Source organism: Hippocampus bargibanti, linkage group LG17 (assembly GCF_051943395.1).
Source record: "Hippocampus bargibanti isolate YZ-2025 linkage group LG17, ASM5194339v1, whole genome shotgun sequence".
NCBI lineage: Eukaryota > Metazoa > Chordata > Actinopteri > Syngnathiformes > Syngnathidae > Hippocampus > Hippocampus bargibanti.
This window is the reverse complement of record NC_142750.1, coordinates 5498215-5518936: the sequence shown is the minus strand read 5'-3', so window position 1 is coordinate 5518936 and position 20722 is coordinate 5498215. Positions and strand designations below refer to the sequence as shown.

Below are 20722 nucleotides of genomic sequence, written 5' to 3'. Positions count from 1 at the left end.
TTTGTGTTGTGCAATAATAATAATAATAATAATAATAATAATAATAATAATAATAATAATAATAATAATAATAATGCATTTAATTCTAAGCGCCTTTCAAAACTCTCAAGGACACTTTACAGTCACAGGATTTGTTTGTGCGGGTGAGCAGTGGCAGCCATTCGCGCCAGCGTTCACTCTACCCGGAAGTAACACAACAGCAATGTTTTTGTTGTTTTGACTTCATGACGGCACCGCGTGAATGGCTGCCTTTGCAGCAGCTCCTATATTTTGTTTTTCTACTTCTTTCTTTCCTTTCCGCTTACTTGTATCACTTTGCCGCTGTGAAATGCAAATTTCTCCACTGCGAGACTAACAAAGGCTAATCCAATTCAATCCTACTCTCAAACCCAAAACTAACTCCCAAATCTAACCCCTCTTAATCGCAGCCATTATCCTAAACCCCGTAATACTAACCCACTTCTCCTAAAGCTAATACTCGATAACCATAGACACAAAAACCCTAACCATCCCATTCGCAAAACCAGTATCAGTGTTGCAAAATGTAAAAAATTAACATTTTCCGATGACGCCGTGCATGTCTCTCACTTTGGACGAATATAAACAGAACCATATTTTCTTCAACCGCACTTTGTGTTGGCATTCTGTGATCAATAAAAAGGGAACTTTGAAAATGTCACGCTAGTACAATGTAATAATTCATTTTTGCGAGGCTCATCTTTGCCCAAGAATGAAGCGTGACAGTGTAAATTATGTGTATCACTAAAACACCTGCCAATGTGTGCGGTGTGGTATGAATGAGGCAAGAAGAGAAACACCGACATGACTGTAGCGTTAGTTCAAAGGTCACCCTGCTTTCCCTTCTCTTATCAGCGTAGCTGATGTGCCGGCGGCCATGCCAGCCAGGCCTGCCGAGGAGCGCTGACGGTTCAACGGCTCTGCCCGAACAACTTCCCATTTTGTTTGGTGATCACACTGAATTAGCCCAGCATTGCAGACACTCGCACTTTCTACTGACGCCCTTAGGAGGCATAACCACGTGAGCGACATTTGTAAAAAAACACATGTGCTTACAGAATACAATGTAATAATAATAATAATGTAATAATTTAAAGGACAGCCGACACCATTTTTTTGTTAGGCCAGAAAATGTGTCCAAGTGCCGGGGAATAGAGGAATAAAAACAGTGGCTGCCATTTTGTTGTTAGAAGAACGGGCTCGTTTGCGAACGACACATCACTCATTGAGGCAGCTCCGCGTGTATCCCGAAAAAAGTTCATATGCCAAGGTAAAATGTTCATAAATTTAACGTTCGTAAGCCAAGGGGTTCGTAAACCGAAGTATCACTGTATTTTTTTTATACTCACTTGGCCAACAAAAACGATTCTGATTCTGTCAATCATCCGAATTTACTGTCAAGCACATATTTCAACATTCTTGCATGAAGCAGCTGCATGGAAGTCTTCCGATTAGGCCAGTAGAGCCAGAACGAGACGGTTTTACAACCAGTCTGGATTGAGAACATATGCTAGTGCTTTGCTGTCACGGGAGTTCTGACACAAAACCAAAGTGGTGTCACGTCATCATTGGACCGTATGCAGGAATGTGTAGCGTGGGTGTGGTGCTTGTAATAGATGCCAAGTGAAGGGTTCACAAACGCCGGGCGCCGGTTCAGGGAGAGGTCAGAGAGGAAAAGAGGGTCACACTGGATGGCTCTCGCAAAGACGGATCCAAATGTCAACCGTCATGACCACACCCAAATTCTCTCAGGGGAGTGGGGTGACACAAGAGGGATTAGCGAGTTACGCCAACGAAGGATATGGTGGAGGTTTTGCCGGGGGAGTGGAGGAGGATGCAGATGTGAGCAATGGCACGGCGGGAGGAAATACAACAAGCTATTGTTTGGCAAATAAAGAGGACAGCAGTGGCGGTAGGGACATGAGGGAAGGCAGCTGACGACTGTTTATGCGTTCGTGGGCCGGACGAGGTGCTTTTTCGGGTCATGTGATAGGCAAAAGTTCACCAAATTTTTAGAAGAAAATGACATTTGGCATTAATCAACATTATTTCGGTAAAGCTGGCTAGCAAAAAGCTATCCCACCACTGCCTGTACTATAAAATAATACATTCCATTTATAAGCGCCTTTCAAAACTCTCAAGGTCACTTTACAGTCACAGGATAAGTTTTGCAGTGGGTGAGCAACGGCAGCCAGACGTGCCAGCGTTCACTCAACCTGGAAGTAACTCAAATAGATAGAAAGCTAGCTAGCTAGTTAAGAGATAGCTGCGGCAGCCACACGTGCTATCGTTCACTCAACCTGGAAGTAACTCAAATTGATAGAAAGCTAGCTAGCTAGAGAAGAGATAGCTAATAATAATAATAAATGTTACAACCAGGAGCTAACCTCATTAGCTTGACTGGCTAAAATCGCTGTAGCCTCAAAGTTGACAATCTTTTGAGTTAAAGTTGGGCAAAAAGCATAGCCTATATCAAAATCTGAGCCACAGCTTTATGCTACATTGTATCTTACTTGGCTGCATTTCTGTAATGTGACTTTGTGAACTGTCACGTCACCTTGTTGACATTTACCTTTTCAGAATATCAACAGGTTGTACAGAGTCCACACATTACCATCTCCAACATTTATTCTGGCATGCGTTCCAGCTTCCCACTCCACGTGCTACAAAGACTTTTGTTTGGGCACAACCTTTTGGAATTACAGTTACAAATGAAAACCACGCTCATATTGTAAATATTTATAGAGGTAGTCCTTCGCTGACTTGTTTAAAAGTTAGTGAGCGGTAGCAGCTAACAGCCACCGGAGCAGATGCCGGCCATCATCATCATCATCATGCTACGTGTCCAAATACTTGCCTGCATTGTTAGCATAGTTTAGATGATGGCATGATGCTTAAAGTATTAAAAAACACACATAATGAAGCTGTTTTATTTAAATACTTGTGATGCTAATACCATAATGTTAACACTCAGTGGATATAAATAGCAGAATATCTTGAACTAAACCATTTTAGATGAATGCTAAAATGCTAACACCGAATACCTCCATGACCAACAAAATCAGCAAAAGCAGTTTGATTTAGTGGAGACAAATAGCAGAGTATGTTGAACTAAACCATTTTAGATGAATGCTAAAATGCTAACACCGAATACCTCCATGACCAGCAAAATCAGCAAAAGCAGTTTTATTTAAATATTGTAACGCTAATACCATAATCTTAACACTATTATTGCAATATGTTGAGCTTTTTTTATGTGTTTAGCTAACACTCAGTGGGATACAAATAGCAGAGTATCTTGAACTGAACCATTTTAAACAAATGCTAAAATGCTAACACTCAATACCTCCATGACCAGCAAAATCAGCAAACACAGTTTTATTTAAATATTGTAACGCTAATACCATAATCTTAACATTATTATTGCAATCTGTCGAGCTTTTTTATGTGATTAGCTAACACTCAGTGGGATACAAATAGTAGAGTATCTTGAACTAAACCACATTAGACGAATGCTAAAATGCTAATCACTCAATACCTCCATAACTAGCAAAATCTCTTACAGCTGTACACTGAACAAAAAACTAAACTAAAACCATCATTAAAAAAATCAAACCATTGGATATTTAGCTGTGTTCATTGTTTTGAAATTCACAGTAACACTGTGTACATATTCAGTATCATTAACATGTATTTATTGCGATCTGTCAAGTTTTTTTATGCTTTTGTTTAGTGTTTCGGGAAAATCTCTCAGAATTGTCGCTCGGATCATAAATCTCAATGTCGGAATACGTGGAGTTTCAGTTTTGTGACCTCAGTGTTGCATTGTGACTATTTGTGTCATCACGACTTGATTATTTTGCATCCTGGCTCCACCTTAGTCGATAGGGTACGAATGCAGAGTTGCACGGGCATGCCGCCGCTGTTTTTTTGGCTGCTTTCACTTCCATGTAGTCACCGGATAGCTTGTGATGACCCCCCCCCCCCCCTCCCAGTTACATCAAAATGTGAGATGAAAAGAGCTTTGACTGGAAAAAGGCTTCTTGAACTAATGACCGTAACAACAATGTTCCAAATCATGACGTGACGTACCGATTGTTTTTTTTTTCCACCAAGACCGTAAAAACAGACCATTGGGAGTCATCAAGGAATCAATAATGCTTCCACTGGGGTGATATTGCTACATCGCACCTATTTCTAATATTTACACCCTGTCACCAAACATAATTGCAAAGACATGGTGATTTTTGATGAACAATATTTTACCTCGCAATGATGAATATCGAAACTGCGTTCATTTGCATTATTCCCCACCATACCTGCAATATGAATCCTTGAGCATTATTTCTGGGATAATATTGCAAACATATAAGTGTTAAGAATGTAGCTAGAAAAAAAAAACTGTCTCCCTCCTTTGGCGGTACCGCTTAACACAGCCGATACCTTTAATCTCTCTAATCACAGAACATCAGGAACAATTTTTGACAGGTTCAGCTGCTAGGACCCCCCACCGCACCACAGCCTGAGGCACCATATGAGCCCACTGCTGTGTGGATCTCACACTTTGTTCCAAGTACTTGTAGTAGTGTGCTGTACTTTAATCAAAATACTATACAGTGATACCTCAGTTTACGAACCCCTTGGCTTACGAACTTTTCATTTATAAAATTTTTACCTTGGCATACAAACTATTTTTCAGGATACACACGGAACTGCCACAATGAGTGATGTGTTGTTCGCGAACGGGCCCGTTCTAAAAGAAAATGGCAGCCGACTTGTTTTGGTCCTCTATTCCCCGCCCGCAGCCTTCGGTTAAAGCCACGTGATTGGTCAAGAACGCAGCAGTGAGGGGGGTGGTTTAAACGTTAAAGAGACAGGGTGACGACAGGGAGAGAGTGACAAAATGGAAAGAAAACAGTGAAATTTTGACTCGTTTCAACTTTGATAGTTCAAAGGCAGAGTGTAGACTGCAAGGTTAAAATTCCCATCAATCAGGCTCCACAAATAACCCACACTAGCCATCAGTTCAATTTGAAATGAAAAGACAAGCAAGGGAACCAGCTATTAATGATGTTTCTCGTGTGTCTTCTTGCATCTGTTGCTGCAGAGCTCCTTGAGACACTTTATGCAAAAAGATATCCATTCCATCAAGCCATCAACGACCATCACAAAGGTAAATAAAACGACATTATTATACAGTACAGTTTATTTCTTTAATTATAATACCATAGCACATTTATTATACATAAAATAAGGTATATTTTGTGTAGTTTTAAGGCTTATTTAGTTGAAAATTATGTTTTACGGGGACTTGGGAACGGATTATTCTCATTTTAATGGTTTTCTATGGGAAATTATTTTTTGGGATACACACTTTTCACCTTACACATTCTGTCTGGGAACCAATTAAGTTCGTAAGCCAAGGTATCACTGTATTGAAAAACACAAATTCCCAGCAGACAAATCAGCCAGTTTCCAACAGAGCTTGGGCGCCATCTTGTGCATTTTCTGGGACGCTACATTAGAGTCCTGACGCCTCAAATTGATACGCAAGTACTTCTTTAATCGATTGCAAACATTTATGCTTTCCTCTTCAGAACTATTTGAATCATATTCATAACTGGATGAATAACAAGAAATCATCCAAATCTGAAGCCATTGTTTTGATTCTAGAGCAAGGCAAGATGTCCTGGCGTGACGTCACGAACAAGGGGGCGGGACCTTCTCAAACTCGGCATCTCCGAGGTCATTTTGAAGTAGTTTTGGGATACTTTAACTCATTTTTATTGGTGTTTTGCATTTGACTAAAATATCGGCCTGCATATTTTGGGTATTTTAGATGCTATAATCCGTTTTTCTGATGTCAGTTAGGAAACAAAAAAATGGTGTCGGTTGTCCTTTAAAGGTATTCGTGAAGTGAATTTATCGTCAAATCTTGACTGCAAACTTCCCCTTTAACGGTCTCAATTGAGAGGTGACGTTTTTACTCGACTGTACTTCGCTGATGTACAGCTGGTTGGTCTTCCCTGAGAAAATACCTCACAGCTATCCTACCACATCTCGTCTCGTTCCATGTACACCCACACTCTGTCCCCAGTGCCTCTAAATCCTGTTCCTGCTCCGAATCCCTCACCATAGTTAAAGGACGCAAATTCAACAGACGGCAAACTAATGCATTTTCCTGCTCTGCAGCTGCATTTGCTTGCTGCTTCACACCCTAAAACAGGTGTAAACACTTTCACTAGATTTTTCCCACGAATGCCCATTCGCAACTTTGGAATTTGGTGGTTTCAAACATTGTGTGTGAAAATTCCATGACTTGACTCAATGGAGGCACAGTAAAATTCACTATTTGACTACCCGGCTTATTTACTGTCTAAATTGGCATCCATAGAAATTACAACGGGAAGTCCAAGACTTGACCCCGTTCCCTAAAAAATGTGTTAAAGATTTCACTTGGTAGGTGATGCAAGGTTCCACGGGGATGGTGACGTATTAATGAAAAGGTGCAATACGTCAATGCGGAATTGTCACAAGGCCTCGATCACATGGCGGCGCGGCTCATAACGCTCATCATATTTAGTTGCAGTTGGCTTTGAAAATGTTACTGTGAAAAAGCTCGCCACGAAGCCTCGGGGTCCTTTTTTATTTCATTTTGTTAGCATATTATGAAAAAAAAAGATGGCTAAATTGAATATATAATGTCAAAAGTACTTTGACAATGGAATGTACATTGCTAAAAAATCAATTATCTTTGCCTGAATACATTTTAAAGTGAGTGACATGCACCACGCGTCATTCCTACCTGCAGCCGAGTGGATGAGGATGCTCTGGTTAGGCCGCAGGTGACCGAAGTCAAACAGCATCATGTAGGCGGTGATGTAGTTGACCGGTATGGCGGCGGCCTCCTCGAAGCTCATCCCCTCGGGCATGAGGAAGGTATGGTTGGCGGGCACCGCCACCACATCTTGCCATAGGCCGAAGCGACTCAGCACCATCACTTGGTCACCCACCTGGGGAAATAATGACAAGAATGTGAATCAAAAGACTAGATTAGTGATGACTAATGTGAAAAGGAAAGAAAAAAAATAAACATATATATATAGCGATAATAAGGTAGTGTGTTTTCCGTTGTATAAGGCGCACCCAAAAGCCTTATTTTCTTGAAAAGATGACCCTGCGCCTTATATGTGAAGTTATAATAATAATAATAATAATCCATTTCATTTATAAGCGACTCTCAAAACTCTCAAGGACACTTTACCGTCACAGGATATTTTTTCTGCGGGTAAGCAGCGGCAGGCACACGCACCAGCGTTCACTCAACCCGGAAGTAACTCAAATAGATAGAAAGCTAGCTAATAGATACAGTTATAATAATAATAATACATTTCATTTATAAGCGCCTTTCAAAACTCTCAAGGACACTTTACAGTCACATGATATTCTTTCTGCGGGTGAGCAGCGGCAGCCATACGCGCCAGCGTTCACTCAACCCGGAAGTAACTCAAATAGATAGAATTATATTGAGCCACAACAGGTCTGGCAACTATTGTCAGCAGCCACCGACTACGTTTCCCCCTGTAGAAGAAGTCCAGAGAAAGGCCCAACAGATGATGTACTTCATTGAATCAATCCTAAACAGTGATACCTTGGCTTACAAACTTAATTGGTTCACAGACAGAGTGTGTCAGGCGAAAAGTGTGTATCCCAAAAATTTATTTCCCATAAGAAACCATTAAAATGACAATAATCCGTTCCCAGGTCCCCATAAAACACAATTTTCTACCTTGACACCAATTATGGCAAGACAAGGCTTTGAGTGTACAGAAAAAAAAACGGAATAGTGAATAAGCAATAGGTGGGCTTTAACTGTATTTTCTGGTGACATTTTTGTTTGTTTATGTGCCATGAGGGGTTTTTTTTCGAATATAAATGACATTCCTTGGCTTAGTTAAGCTTTGGGGAAACTGTGGTTGATGTAGTTGAGTTTTAACGAGGGCCACGTTTCATCCATTTCTGCTTTTCGTTTGGATTTATTTTTGGCAGTGTGAGCGATTCCGTCAAGCGTTACCGCAGCTGACATTGCAGCGTGTTTTGACTCTTAAGATTGCCGGCAAAAAAAAAAATAAAAATCCTTATCGGCACGCCAACGCATCAGTGTCGAAGTGACCCACTCAAAATTGACGTTGGATACAATGTCAGCCTTAAGTTGTTTCTTTCAAACTGAGCCACATCTCGGGCTAATACACACACACACACATAAAAAACAAAGATGGTGAAAATGTTGTGGTTTTTACAGTGAAAGCTTTTTTTTCACGGGGTCTGGATCATGCCCCCGTGGGTGGTTTTTTGGTCACCACAAGGACAGAAATGCAAAAATACAGCCCAGCCTTGAAGGCTTTACTCTGCGTGAAGAATGTAAAACAGAGACAGCTCTTGTTTGTTGTTTTACGTAGAAATGACGACAGAAGGCTGTCAGGAGGCAAAATAAGGTGGCAAAAAGTTGCTTTCACGCTTCCAACCATTCAGATGACAAACTGGTTAATCTGCACCTACTCGGTTGAATTATTCAACACTGTTCCATCGAGAGTTTCACTCATGGTTTTGACGATAAAATATTTACCACCCAATTTATTGGATTCATAACATGGATATAAGCCTGAAGACCAAATAATAACCACAAGTGGCCAACTGTCGGCCTGTTATGAAAAGCGGGTACTGAATCCCCGCACACTGCGTTGAAAATTCAGTCAAATTCACTGGCAGGCCGTGCATGTCACTCCTAGGCCTTCAGTAGTGCTATGTTTGAATCAATCTGCAGCTGCCACTGTAAAAAAAAAAGTGTGGTGTGATTTACTACAGGTCCTGTACTATTAGACTGTACAGTTAGCCAGGAAATAACTTGTGAAGAAAGAAATACTGTCATTAAACTGTTTGAGTTTTTACCATCAACGCTTAGAATCATGATTAGGGGTTAGAAGTTGCTCTTTCACACCGCAAAGTAGATGATTTGCGAATCATCAATCATAACCCGATAGAGATTAGACAGAATAGAAGTTATCATATTTAAAAGTTTCATGTTATATGCTTAGTGAACACGTGTGACTCAAGTACACAATTGAAGCACAGAGAAACCTGGGGTCAATCTGAAGTTAACAGACACAGCCTCTTAAACTGTCATCTTCATCTAGGAAATCTGGCCTTGGACAGAATTTAGGACTTGGGAAACTCCTTCATCACAGGAATAATTTACGACTTGACACTCCTTCACAGGAAGAGCTCATTAGCTAGGTTACAAATTTATCAGTTCATGGAAAAGACAATGTTTTATTGCTGCCAGCTGTTCGTGCTTAGAACGTTCTAGGGGTGTGGTATTCTAATCAAGAAAACTATGTTTTACTAATGTATCACTTAAATTGGCATATATATATATATATATATATATATATATATATATACACATAAATAGCTTGGAAGAGGGCTGCAGAATTCAGGCGTCTGTCATGAATGGCTATGTCTCCTCCCGGCAGTAAAAGACAATCTTTCTGTGTTCGAGCCTTTGTCCACAGTGTCCGACCGAACACCTCTAACATAACCTCATTAAATTGCAATATTATTTGCTATTTTTGCTAGTCTAACTTTTCTCATCTCATTTACTGCCGGACGTGCAAAAATGTGTCCATTCCAGTGCCAGGGTTATTGTCATTGTGACTCAAGTTCCAGGACCCATGGAATATTGAGTTTTAGGACTCCATAAACATTCAATGCAGCGTAAGTAACCTTAGACTCTCTTCTTTCATCAGAAAAATAGAGTTAATTCCTAAATTATATAGGTCTGGAGTTATATGAGCTTGAAATGAGGGCGGATGTACAAAATACACTGCAATACACACTGGTCCATGTAGCGCTTTAACAACAGCTGAAGCTGGAATAAAGCGCTAACATGGGGAAAAAATGAAGTGCTACCCCCTTGTGGAAGGCAAAAAACACTGCCAGAGGTCTGACCAGGGCTTTATCGGCATCCAAGCATGAAAAAAACTCAAACAAATTCGGGAATGACGCTCTACGTGATATTTTCAATACCTGAATAAATTTGTGAATGGCAGTGAATAAGTTAATAGGAATTGATAGGCAAAATATAGTTAACATTGGTCTGTGATTCAGATATTTTGAGGCCAGCAGAGAAGGCTTTGCAGGCCTTGACGGTCCGCCGCAGGTCAAATTGGGTCTGGATGGGTCTGTAGACTCTTTTTCAACCATTTTAATTATGTCAGTCGTGAATTACGATGGATTGATTCATTGATGAGGTCTTGAGCTCAAAATAAGCATGTCAATGTTTCAAAATGGCTATCCGCTTCCTCTATGTTGTCACTCGGTTCTTATCAAATCCGGATCCGCCACTGACTGCGCAACAAGCTTTTGCTTGTAAACTTCCCCATTGCGTCGCCATCCAATCAGGAAGACCCGCTCAGGCGACACAGGAAACAGAGACAACTGCGGCCTTCGAGCCTTCTTCCTGTTTTCTTCCTCCTTTTTTCAGAAAACACTCTCCCTCCTCCTATCCGCCACCCTCACTTTTTTTCCTCTTCCCTTCTTTCTCTTTCACTTCCCGACACCAGAACAACTTTAGAAATATGCCTCCCCCTTTTGTCTCTCGATTTCTTCATCCCCGACTGTCTCATACTCAAAGATTTCATCCTCCCCTGTCAAGTAGACGAGACAATGGAGGCCCATCTTCTTCCCCTAACCGCCTCCCTGGCTTCACTTCACTCATCATCGGCCCTGCCAGGTTTCTTCTCCATGGCTGAGCAGAAGACAAGCGGCTCTCCTCCTGGGAACAAACCCGCTACATTCGGCCCCCTCGAAGGTTCCGGAGGGAGCCATGATGTGCCTTTCTGTCTATCAGCTCCAATTAGAGACAGCTCCCCTCTTTTTTTCCTTCTCCATACAAATAACACTTTCCCTTTTTTTCATATCTTTGTTCGACATGCTGACTCTGTGTGTGTTTATTTGAAGGCATTGGGTCACTTCTGTAGAACAATGCAAGACAGCGGTGGAGGTGGTGCCGCTGACGGCATTTACGGGAAAGCGACATGACTCAGGCAGCCATTTTGATAGCTTCTTCTTCTTTTGTGCCCACATACAGCATGTGAGGAGCACTCAAGGCCAAGTGAGAAAGCCTTGTGACACTTGCAAAACACACACACACACACACACACACACGCACACACACACACGCACACACACACACACACACACACACACACACACACGCACACACACACACACGCATGCGGGTCTGTGCGTGCACATTTCTGGGCATCCAGCACAGTCACTGTCGGGGTCAGCAAAAGACGCTTTCCGGTTAGCTGCATATGCATTCACGGACTTAATCAAATGCCAATTCAATTTTGGGGAGGCGGGAGGGGGTATGCAGGTCAGGGGCTTTGTTGGTTGGCGAGCTCAGCGGGGAAAAAAAAAAAGGATATTTTTTTTAACATCTCTTGTCACATTGTTACCGTATTTTACGGTGTATAAGGCGCACCTTCAATGAATGAATAGACATTTCCAAATATAACATGCAGTACTGTATACACATATATACAGTGATACCTTGGCTTTTGAACTTAATTGGTTCCCAGACAGAGTGTGTAAGGCAAAAGATGTGTATCCCAAAAATTAATTTCCCATAGGAAACCATTAAAATGAGAATAATCTGTTCTCAGGTCCCCATAAAACAATTTTCTACTTTCTAATTTTATAAGCCTTACAACTACACAAAATATACCTTATTTTATGTATAATGTGTAAAATGTGCTATGGTATTATAATTAAATAAATAAACTGTACTGTATAATAAAGTCGTTTTATTTACCCTTGTGATGGTCGTTGATGGCTTGATGCAATGGAGTGGCTGGTTTCATCAGCGTTAAACGCTTGATGAGGAACGTAGTCTTCTTTCACCATCTTGAGGAATGATCCCTTGTAGGTGCTTTCTCTGTGATAATTTTATCTAGTTCCTCATCAATTGTCCTCCACTGTGAGACTAATAAAGGCATATCCAATCCAATCAATCCAATCCAATTGTCTTCTGTTTAGCTGGGTTGACAGCTTTTTGCATCAAGTGTACAGTTGGCTTGTGCTGGTTATTTGTGGAGCCTGATTGATGGCATATATTAACCTTGCAGTCTACACTGTGCCTTTGAACTATCAAAGTTGAAACTCTCACTGTCGTCTGCCTGTCTCTAATGTTTAAACCACCCCCCTCTCACTGCTGCGTTCTTCACCAATCACGTGGCTTTAACCGAAGACTGGAGGTGGGGAATAGAAGACAAAAACAATCGGATGCCATTTTGTTGTTAGAAGAACGGGCTCGTTCGCGAACGACACATCACCCATTGAGGCATCTCCGTGTATGAAAAAAGTTTGGATGCCAAGGTAAAGTTCGTATGCTAAGGTAAAATTTTCATAAATGTAACGTTCGTAAACCGAAAAGTTCGTAAGCCAAGGGGTTCGTAAACCAAGGTATCACTGTATATATATATACACACATATATAAAAAGTGTGATGTGGAGCCCCATTCTCAAATTTGTTCGGGTTCTGATTTTTCTTGCAAGGGGTGCCAATAAAGCGCTGGTCAGGCCTCTGGCAATGTTTTGTCAGGGTGTGGCCCTGTTTGCATGCAGCGTTCAATGGACCCCCCCCCCCCCTTATGTGCTGCTCTGTTGCACTTGAGTGGTTTTATTATGCAGAGAAAGCACCGTTACAATTCACTTATGTTCGGATTATACCATCAGTAAATAAGACGAAGACAAGCACATGGATAAGGTTGAACAGGGATATCGTAACTGACAAGGGGAGGAACATGGAGAGGTATTTGTACAAAAGAATGGAAATTTAGATAAAAGGGAGGGGGAGGCTGGAGGAAATACCAGAATGACAATGCGAGCCAGGGGTAATTGAGAACATCTGGGGTGAGATGCGACCAAATTGCTCGGCGTGTGGAATGGAAAAAAAAGGAGAATTAAAAAGTGCTGATGCGCTTCGTCATAAGAGTTTCGATGTGATTCGTGATCCCCCCTTGCTTACTCATTGTCACATTTTTCCTTTAAAAAAAGCCTTTGTTAGCTCATTCCGGATGACTCGTCACCAAAGTCTGTCTATCATGGCATTTTTTTTTAAATGTTGCTGCACTTAGTGAAATATAAGAAGACAAACAAAGAAAGACCCAAGAGAAAGCGCCACGTTCTGAGAAGTTAAAAGGAATTTTAATTCAATATACAGACGCTCCCCACCTTACGAACGAGATACGTTCCGAGCTGTCGTTCATAAGTTGAATTTGCTTCAGTGCTATATTTTTCTGATCCACACTTTTCGCCATACTCTGTCTGGTAACCAATTAAGTTCGTAAGCCAAGGTATCACTATATGTCAAAAAATGTTCGGACGGAGATGTAAGTTAGATTTTGTATTGCACGCCTTTTTCCGGCAGAGTTCGCTTGTGATTGGCTGCGTAGAGTATGTGAGCGGGGAGGAAATCCCTCTTCCCAGTTGATGCTCCGGGAGGACGCGATGCATAACAAAAAGTAATAGCTGCTGGCACGTCATTCAGTAATGACGTGCCAGCAACTTCACAACTGGCTTACTGAAGACCCAAGGATATATGTCGTCGTACTACAGTAGGTGTGAATTCATTTTACTGTCAGAGCGTTATCTACTTCCCCATTCAGTGTTTGACTTCAACATACATTCCATACAAAATATAGCACTGAAGCAACTTACAAACAAATTCACCTGACAAACGACCGCTCGGAACATATCTCGTTTGTAAGGTAGCGAACGTCTATACAGACACTCCCTTACAACATTCGAGTTATGAAAAACGGTACATTTTTGTAGTAACATATGTCATATTCTCTTTAGTTGTACATGAACATATCTTTATACAGCATATATTTTATTAAATGTTTATTTTTCGGTACATACCAATACAGGTTACTTATACAAGCCTTAAACATACATTCCATACAATATATAGCACTGAAGCAACTTACAAATGAATTCACCTTACGAATGACCGTTCGCAACGTATCTCGTTCATAAGTTGGGGACTGTCTGTATTTTACAGAGGAATCGTGGGAAATGGCATACTTTTTTTTCAACAATTCAACCATTTGCATTTAAGTCATAGCCATTTGGAGGCTGTTTATTCCATGTGTGAGGCTTGAAAGGGGCTGTTGCTTTCTGTTACGCTTTCACAACGTGTTTTCACTTGCGTCCTACCTCAAAGGCTTGCTGTCAGAAAGTCTTTTCAAACATGTGGTTAGAGTTTTGAAAGTTCTGACCTAAAATCAAAGCCAGTCCTCTCCCACAAACCCAGAAACGGAAAAAAAACTAAACAACAACAACAAAAGCTGTTCAGACCCAACCAAGCTCCGCCAAAAGATCTCATAGATCTTTTTCCATTAGCTAGATTGGCTCGTAATTCTATAAGCGAGGGCGTAGGCGATGACAAGCCGTGTTGTTTGCGTGTTGACCTTTAAATCCAATCTACATGACTGACAATGTGGAAAGCGCCTATTGGCTATTTCACACACTCAAAAGGTTGCCTGCTCGACTGTGATGTCCGGCTGACCCGTCACCAATTGTCATCCAATTAGGCGCCAGCGATGCCCCCACTTTTCCCTCTCCATCCCCTTCATGTCGGTTCATCTCACCACGCCCACACGGACTGTTCACTTCAAACATCATTGACATTTATGGCATGTGAACAAATGGGCTCAGAGGACAAAACGTGTGAGTCATCGACGATTTAATGTTAGCCTGTTCACTTCGTGGTTTAATTGACTAAAACTAATGGTGATGATGCCATTGACTGTATGACTTATCACGTTTAGCGTTGATTTACACTCTGAGAAACACCTGCTCCTGTTACAGATACGTGCTAGCTACCGAAAATAACAGTCAAACAAATGTACTGTAATGTAAAATGTGGCTCACAACACTTTATAACACGAGTAGGACAATGCTAGTCTGTATGCTGTTTTGGTTAACTTGCCTGATGCTAACATGTGACTAAGAGAAGCTATCATAGCCAACACGTGCTAGCATGTTTAGACACAATTACAGCTACCAAGAACATAAACATTGCAAAAATATATTTGGTGGTTTAATTCCCCTTTCAAAAATGCACACTGTTTGGATGTAGCTAACATACATGCTAACATGGGCTGATATATCTTTAAAACACAGGTTTTCGATCATAGTCCAGAACTGTTTTTGATCAGGATGAATGTTTATGCCACTTGACGGTCATGGCTGGACAGCTCTGGGGGCGATTGTGCTTTTATTTGCGCCTATAATGGGCAGCATTTTCACAACCCCGCTTTGTTCAGCGGAAAGGTTGGTGCTGTTGGAACTGTCGCGGCTTGGAAGCGGATTTACGTGAGACAGGAGATGTGAGACTGTCTCTTTTCGTCATTGGCGACAGCTTCGTGTTTGTTTTCAACATTTAGCTTGGAGTAGACGTGCACATTCCACCATGACGTCCCTGATCCACTGGTGAAAAGGACACTTTGATAATTTCCTCTTTCATCTAGAACTGCTTCATGCATTAAAGAATGTGCAGGAAGTGCTTAAGATTGAATGACTGTCTATGTCTTTGTGTTGTCATATTAATTATTTTTTTTTTTTTTTCTTTTGACTTCAGGATAGCGCCGCGAGAGTGGCTGCCTTTGCGGCACCTCCTATATTTTGTTTTTCTACTTCTTTCTTTCCTTTGCTCTTCCTTTCAGAACTGTGCTGCTGTGAAATTTAAATTTATCCATTCACTGTGAGACTAATGAAGGCTAATCCAATCCAATCCAAACTACACAAAAGCTTCTATTGACCATACTTGATCATGAAAGCACACCGTTTTCTGTTGGCCTAAATAACCTTTTGTTTCTAAATACAAAGTGACAGCCATTCCACAAACGTAAAGTTGATCATTTGTAGAGAAGCCATTATGTGCAGTACAGTATAGTACTGTACAGCTTCTTCTAAGCATGGTGTGGCCACATGGGTTAACCACGCCCCAGTTGTTCTTCATCAGCCAACTCTCAGCCTCTCACAATAATTAGGCCAGTGTTCTGTGATGGCCCAACCCCACAAATGGGCATTTTTCTCCCCATTCAAGACAAAAAATAAGACAATTCCACAACAAGGATCAAAAGAAGTGGCTGTCTGTCAAATACGAATTTATTCTTTTTGGTCAGTGAATTGAACTCGCCATTTTGCTTGAATTGTGTTAAATGAGTGAATACATCAAGGGCGAGGCAGGGCTCTGTTTTTGGTGCACCTTGCTAATTTCTGTGCGGCACCGATTCTCCAAACAAAAGGCGTCAATAACTCCAGGTCTCCTACGGTTGTCAAGTCAGAAAAAAAGTCACGGCACCCGGTCTCCAGTGTTAACAAAATAAAACGTCATCTTAAATTGTTCGAGTCCTTTTGACGTCAAACGTCTACAAATGTGTCGTTCGTGACGATTAATTGCTTAACTGTGTGAGGCTAATATAAAAATCACAATTTTGTCTAATCTGCCGAAAAATATACACAATTTGACGTTCAACTCGTTTTATTTTGAATGCAGTATTTGATTTCCGGTCATATCCCGGAAATACGTTGGTGGCTTGACGCGGCTGTGTACCACACCGTGGCGCACCGCAATTCAAATTTTAACGCATAAACCACAAATGATACATATAAAACAAAGCGCGTTAATTTGCTTTTTTGCTTCCACCAAACTAGAAAACTTTACTGAATTTGCGTCGCGTTCGCTAAAAGTTGCCGGAATGCAAAGTGAAAGCAGTAGCGAGTGAGTGAATGGCGCGAGGGGCGTGGGTGGGTTGCCAGTTCTCCCCTTGGTCGTTGTAGGCAATCTGGATCATCCATTTCGAGAAGCATTCAAATTCCATGCAAATTTAGACACTTTAACTCACCGATGCATTCATCTTTTACACCATGTTGAACAACAAGTGTTTTTGTCTACAATATGCACCAAAGGCATGACAAATTGTATTTTGGGGACTTTAGTGTCCTTTTTGGTTGGATTATGAGGACATAGTTGGACGGAGTGAATGCGTTTATTGAGAAAATCATCATACTGTCCTGCAGTAGGCGGACACGCCCATGTAAAAATCTACAAGCATGCACGATCAAGCTATGTAGCATTTTATTCTCTCGTAATTATTTGCAAAGGTGGAATCGATGCGTTTGGACTTACTTTTCTATCCTTCACCTCCTCCCCCACAGCCTCCACCACCCCGGAGCACTCCATGCCGGGGCTGACCGGCGGTGACGGAAGCCTGTCGTAAAGCCCCTGGCGCGCCATGAGGTCGGCGAAGTTGAGCCCGCAAGCCTTGACTCGCACCTGGACCTCGGTCGCCTTCAGAGACGGTTTGCCTTTTTTCACTTGCAGCTTGACTTTGTCGTAGCCGCCGTAGCCGGTGAGCACCAGGGCGCGATACGTGAACGCCTCTTCTTCGGGGACCTTCTCGGTTGTCGCCGGGGCAGCTGCGTCCGCTGCAGCCGCGGACGCGTCGGCAGCCCCGGCGGCCGCTGGTTCGATCTGCGTTTTGGTCTCCTCGGTAGGTTTCGGGTCCTGCTTCTGGTCCACGGCGTTCTGTTGCTGGACAGGGGCGTCTTCTCCAGACATATTTGCAAATTATCTTGGGAAATGTAAAGACAGGGACTTTGTTTTTCTTTAAAAACCTGTGCGTGAACGTGCAGTGGTTTTTCGAAATAGTCTTTTTTTAGCAGCAGTTACTAAAAAAATGACACAGTGTGCTGACCGGTGGAGAGGAAAGGTGGCTGTCAACGCCCGGCTCAGACTGTGAGAGTGAGTGGGACGAGACCGAGGCCGACTGGAAAACACGGAGAGATGATCAAATTCGCGGATTCCTGTGTGCGTGATTGGCTGGATTTTCCTTGACAATGGGTAGGGCTTCGGCGACAAACTATCTACCATTGTGACAGACGTACGGATTGTGAAATAAATAAACAAACGAGCCAGTTAGGGACACATTCTGTTGAGATACCACATTTCTGTCTTGAGGCCATTCTGCCAAATCTATTTATGAGAATAACAATAAGAAAACATTTCATTGTCTCACAGTGGAGAAATTCACACACTCTTGGTAAATGGCGAAAAACAAATTTAACTCATTCACTGCCATTCACAAATGTATTCGGGAATTGAAAATATGACGTGGAACGCCATTCCCGAATTTGTTCGGGGTTTGTTTTTTTTTTCATGCTTGAGTGCCGATAAAGTGCTGGCAATGGCCACTGGCAATATTTTTTCTTTTCCACAAGGGGGCAGCATTTCCCCTTTGTACGTGTTACCGTTTTTTTTTTTTTACAGCTTCAGCTGTTGTTAAAGCGCTATATCAACCAATATTTATGCATTGCATTGTATTTTGGACAACCGCCCTCATTTCAAGCTCATATAAGTCCAGACCCATATAATTTAGGAATTAACTTTTTTTATGATGAATGAAGACTAAGACTAAGGTCACTTTACAGTCACTGGATACGTTTTTCTATGGGTGAGCAGCGGCAGCCACACGCGCCAGCGTTCACTCAACCCAGAATAACTCAAATAAATAAAAAGCAAGCTAGCTAGCTCCTAGATAGCTTATAGATAGCCATCCAGCTCGCCTGTTAATAGATAGCCAGCTAATAACCAATATGTATGTATTGCATTGTACTTTAGACAGCCACCCTCATTTCAAGCTCATATAAATGCAGACCCATATAATTTAGGAATTAACTCTTCTGATGAAAGAAGAGAGTACAAGGTTCCTTACTCTGTATTGAATGTTGAGTGTTGAAAGGCACTTCGAAATTAAATGTTTTATTATTATTATTATTTTGCTGCTGTGAAATGTAAATTTCTCCACTGCGAGACGAATAAAGGCAAATCAAATCCAATTATTATTATTATTATTATTATTATTATTAAACTCAATGCAGTATTCTGTGGGTCCTACAATTTGATTGAAAATGACAAAAACCCTGGCACTGAAGTGGACACATATTCGCACACAGTCTGGCAGTGAATGAGTTAAAAAGTCTCAGTTGACAAATAATGGGGAATATAGGGCTCCGACTGGCCTGGCTGCTTTTAGAGTGCCCCGTTGTCACTGTGTAAAAATATTCCAGCGATAATCAGGTGGGATACAAACCCGCCACCAGAAACTTCAATCAAATATCTTTGTGTCTATTGTGGTGTGTAAAATTTAAAAGAAATGTATCTGTTTTAAAAACAAGACTTTGATAAAACGGAGTCATACGTCAGTATGTGTAATCTACTAATTTGTTGACAGGAGAACAATACTCACATACAGGAGCACTTAAGACGCTGACACATTTATTAGTAGCATGGTGCCTGTAGAATTGCACAGAGGGAAATGCACAGTAACCACATAATACAACCTGGTACAATACAATAGAGAGCTACAAACTCATTGTTGTCATTCAACCTTTGCAGGCAGCATGTTTCGGCATTGATAGATGGATGGACCCGCTTTTTTTCCTTGTGTATGACAATTTTTATTTGGCTTGTGACAGACAGCTACAAAAAATATTTTTGGGTGAAATCCAGAAATCCAATTCCAACTCCCTACTTTCTTTCTTGTCAGTGGTAAGGCGGAGACACCTTGTGGCTATAAAGTGCCACTCAGCACTTCTAGTGTAGACTGACGTCAGCAAAGTCCAAATCGATATCCCACAATCTCTCTGAGCTGAGTAGGAATCAATGTGATTGATTGATTGTCACTGTCAAGCATATTGCACTGCTCATGTCTTGTCTTAAACAAAAAAAAACGAGAACATCATGTAACTAAGGAAGGAACATTCCTGGAGGATTAGAAGAGCCAACATTCCGTAGTATAATTTAGTGAGACGGAAAATTCCAGAATACTCGAGAAAGTCCCCGTAACAAATCGCAGGTTAAAAAAAGAGACAATTTAAGTGAGGTTAAATTAGATTAAATTATCACCATTTTTTTGTTTTTGTTTCCTAACTGACGTCAGAAAAACGTTTGATAGCATCTAAAATACCCAAAACACGCAGGCTAATATTTTTAGTCAAATGCAAAACACCAATAAAAATGAGTTAAAGTGTGCCTATACTACTTCAAAATGACCCCGGAAATCGCGTGTTTCCCGCCCCCTTGTTCGTGACGTCACGCCAGGACGTCTTTGCCTTGCTCTAGAATCAAAACACTGGCTTCAGATTCGGAGAAGATGCTTTCTTGTTACTCATCCAGTTATGAACATGATTCAAATAGTTCTGAATCAATTCAGACCGTCAGGACTCCAATCTCTGCGTCCCAGACAATGCACAAGATGGCGATTTGTCTGCTGGGAATTTGTGTCAACTAGTGTCAAATAGTAGTCTTGGTGCAACACACAACGATTCACCATCGTGTTATGTGTTTTTCTTCTAATTTCGCCATCAACACAGATCAACACGAAGTTTTCAGACCAAACAAAGTACCAAAACTGCATCGTGTGTCGCTTTCTTGATCAGTGACGATACCTACCGTGACGTCACGATATGGTACTCAAAAACAAGACTTCCTGAATATTCAGCGCAAGTCTTAAAACGTAAAATATAGCGATATGTGGTGGAATCTTTGTAAAATACGCTCAGTAGAA

The 20722-nt window shown here is 41.4% G+C and overlaps 1 protein-coding gene across 1 annotated transcript in view; it reads right to left on the bottom strand.

Moving 5' to 3' along the window:
* Nucleotides 1-18393, bottom strand: part of vat1 (vesicle amine transport 1) — a 31426-nt gene extending 13033 nt beyond the window's left edge. Inside the window, exons 1-2 of the mRNA XM_089019392.1 lie at nucleotides 17284-18393; nucleotides 6824-7031 (exon numbers count right to left, since the gene is read on the bottom strand). Of these exons, the coding sequence (XP_088875518.1) occupies nucleotides 6824-7031; nucleotides 17284-17715 (640 nt within the window). The 5' untranslated portion in view covers nucleotides 17716-18393. The remainder of the gene's footprint in view (nucleotides 1-6823; nucleotides 7032-17283) is intronic.
* Between the last annotated feature and the right edge of the window lie 2329 nt (nucleotides 18394-20722).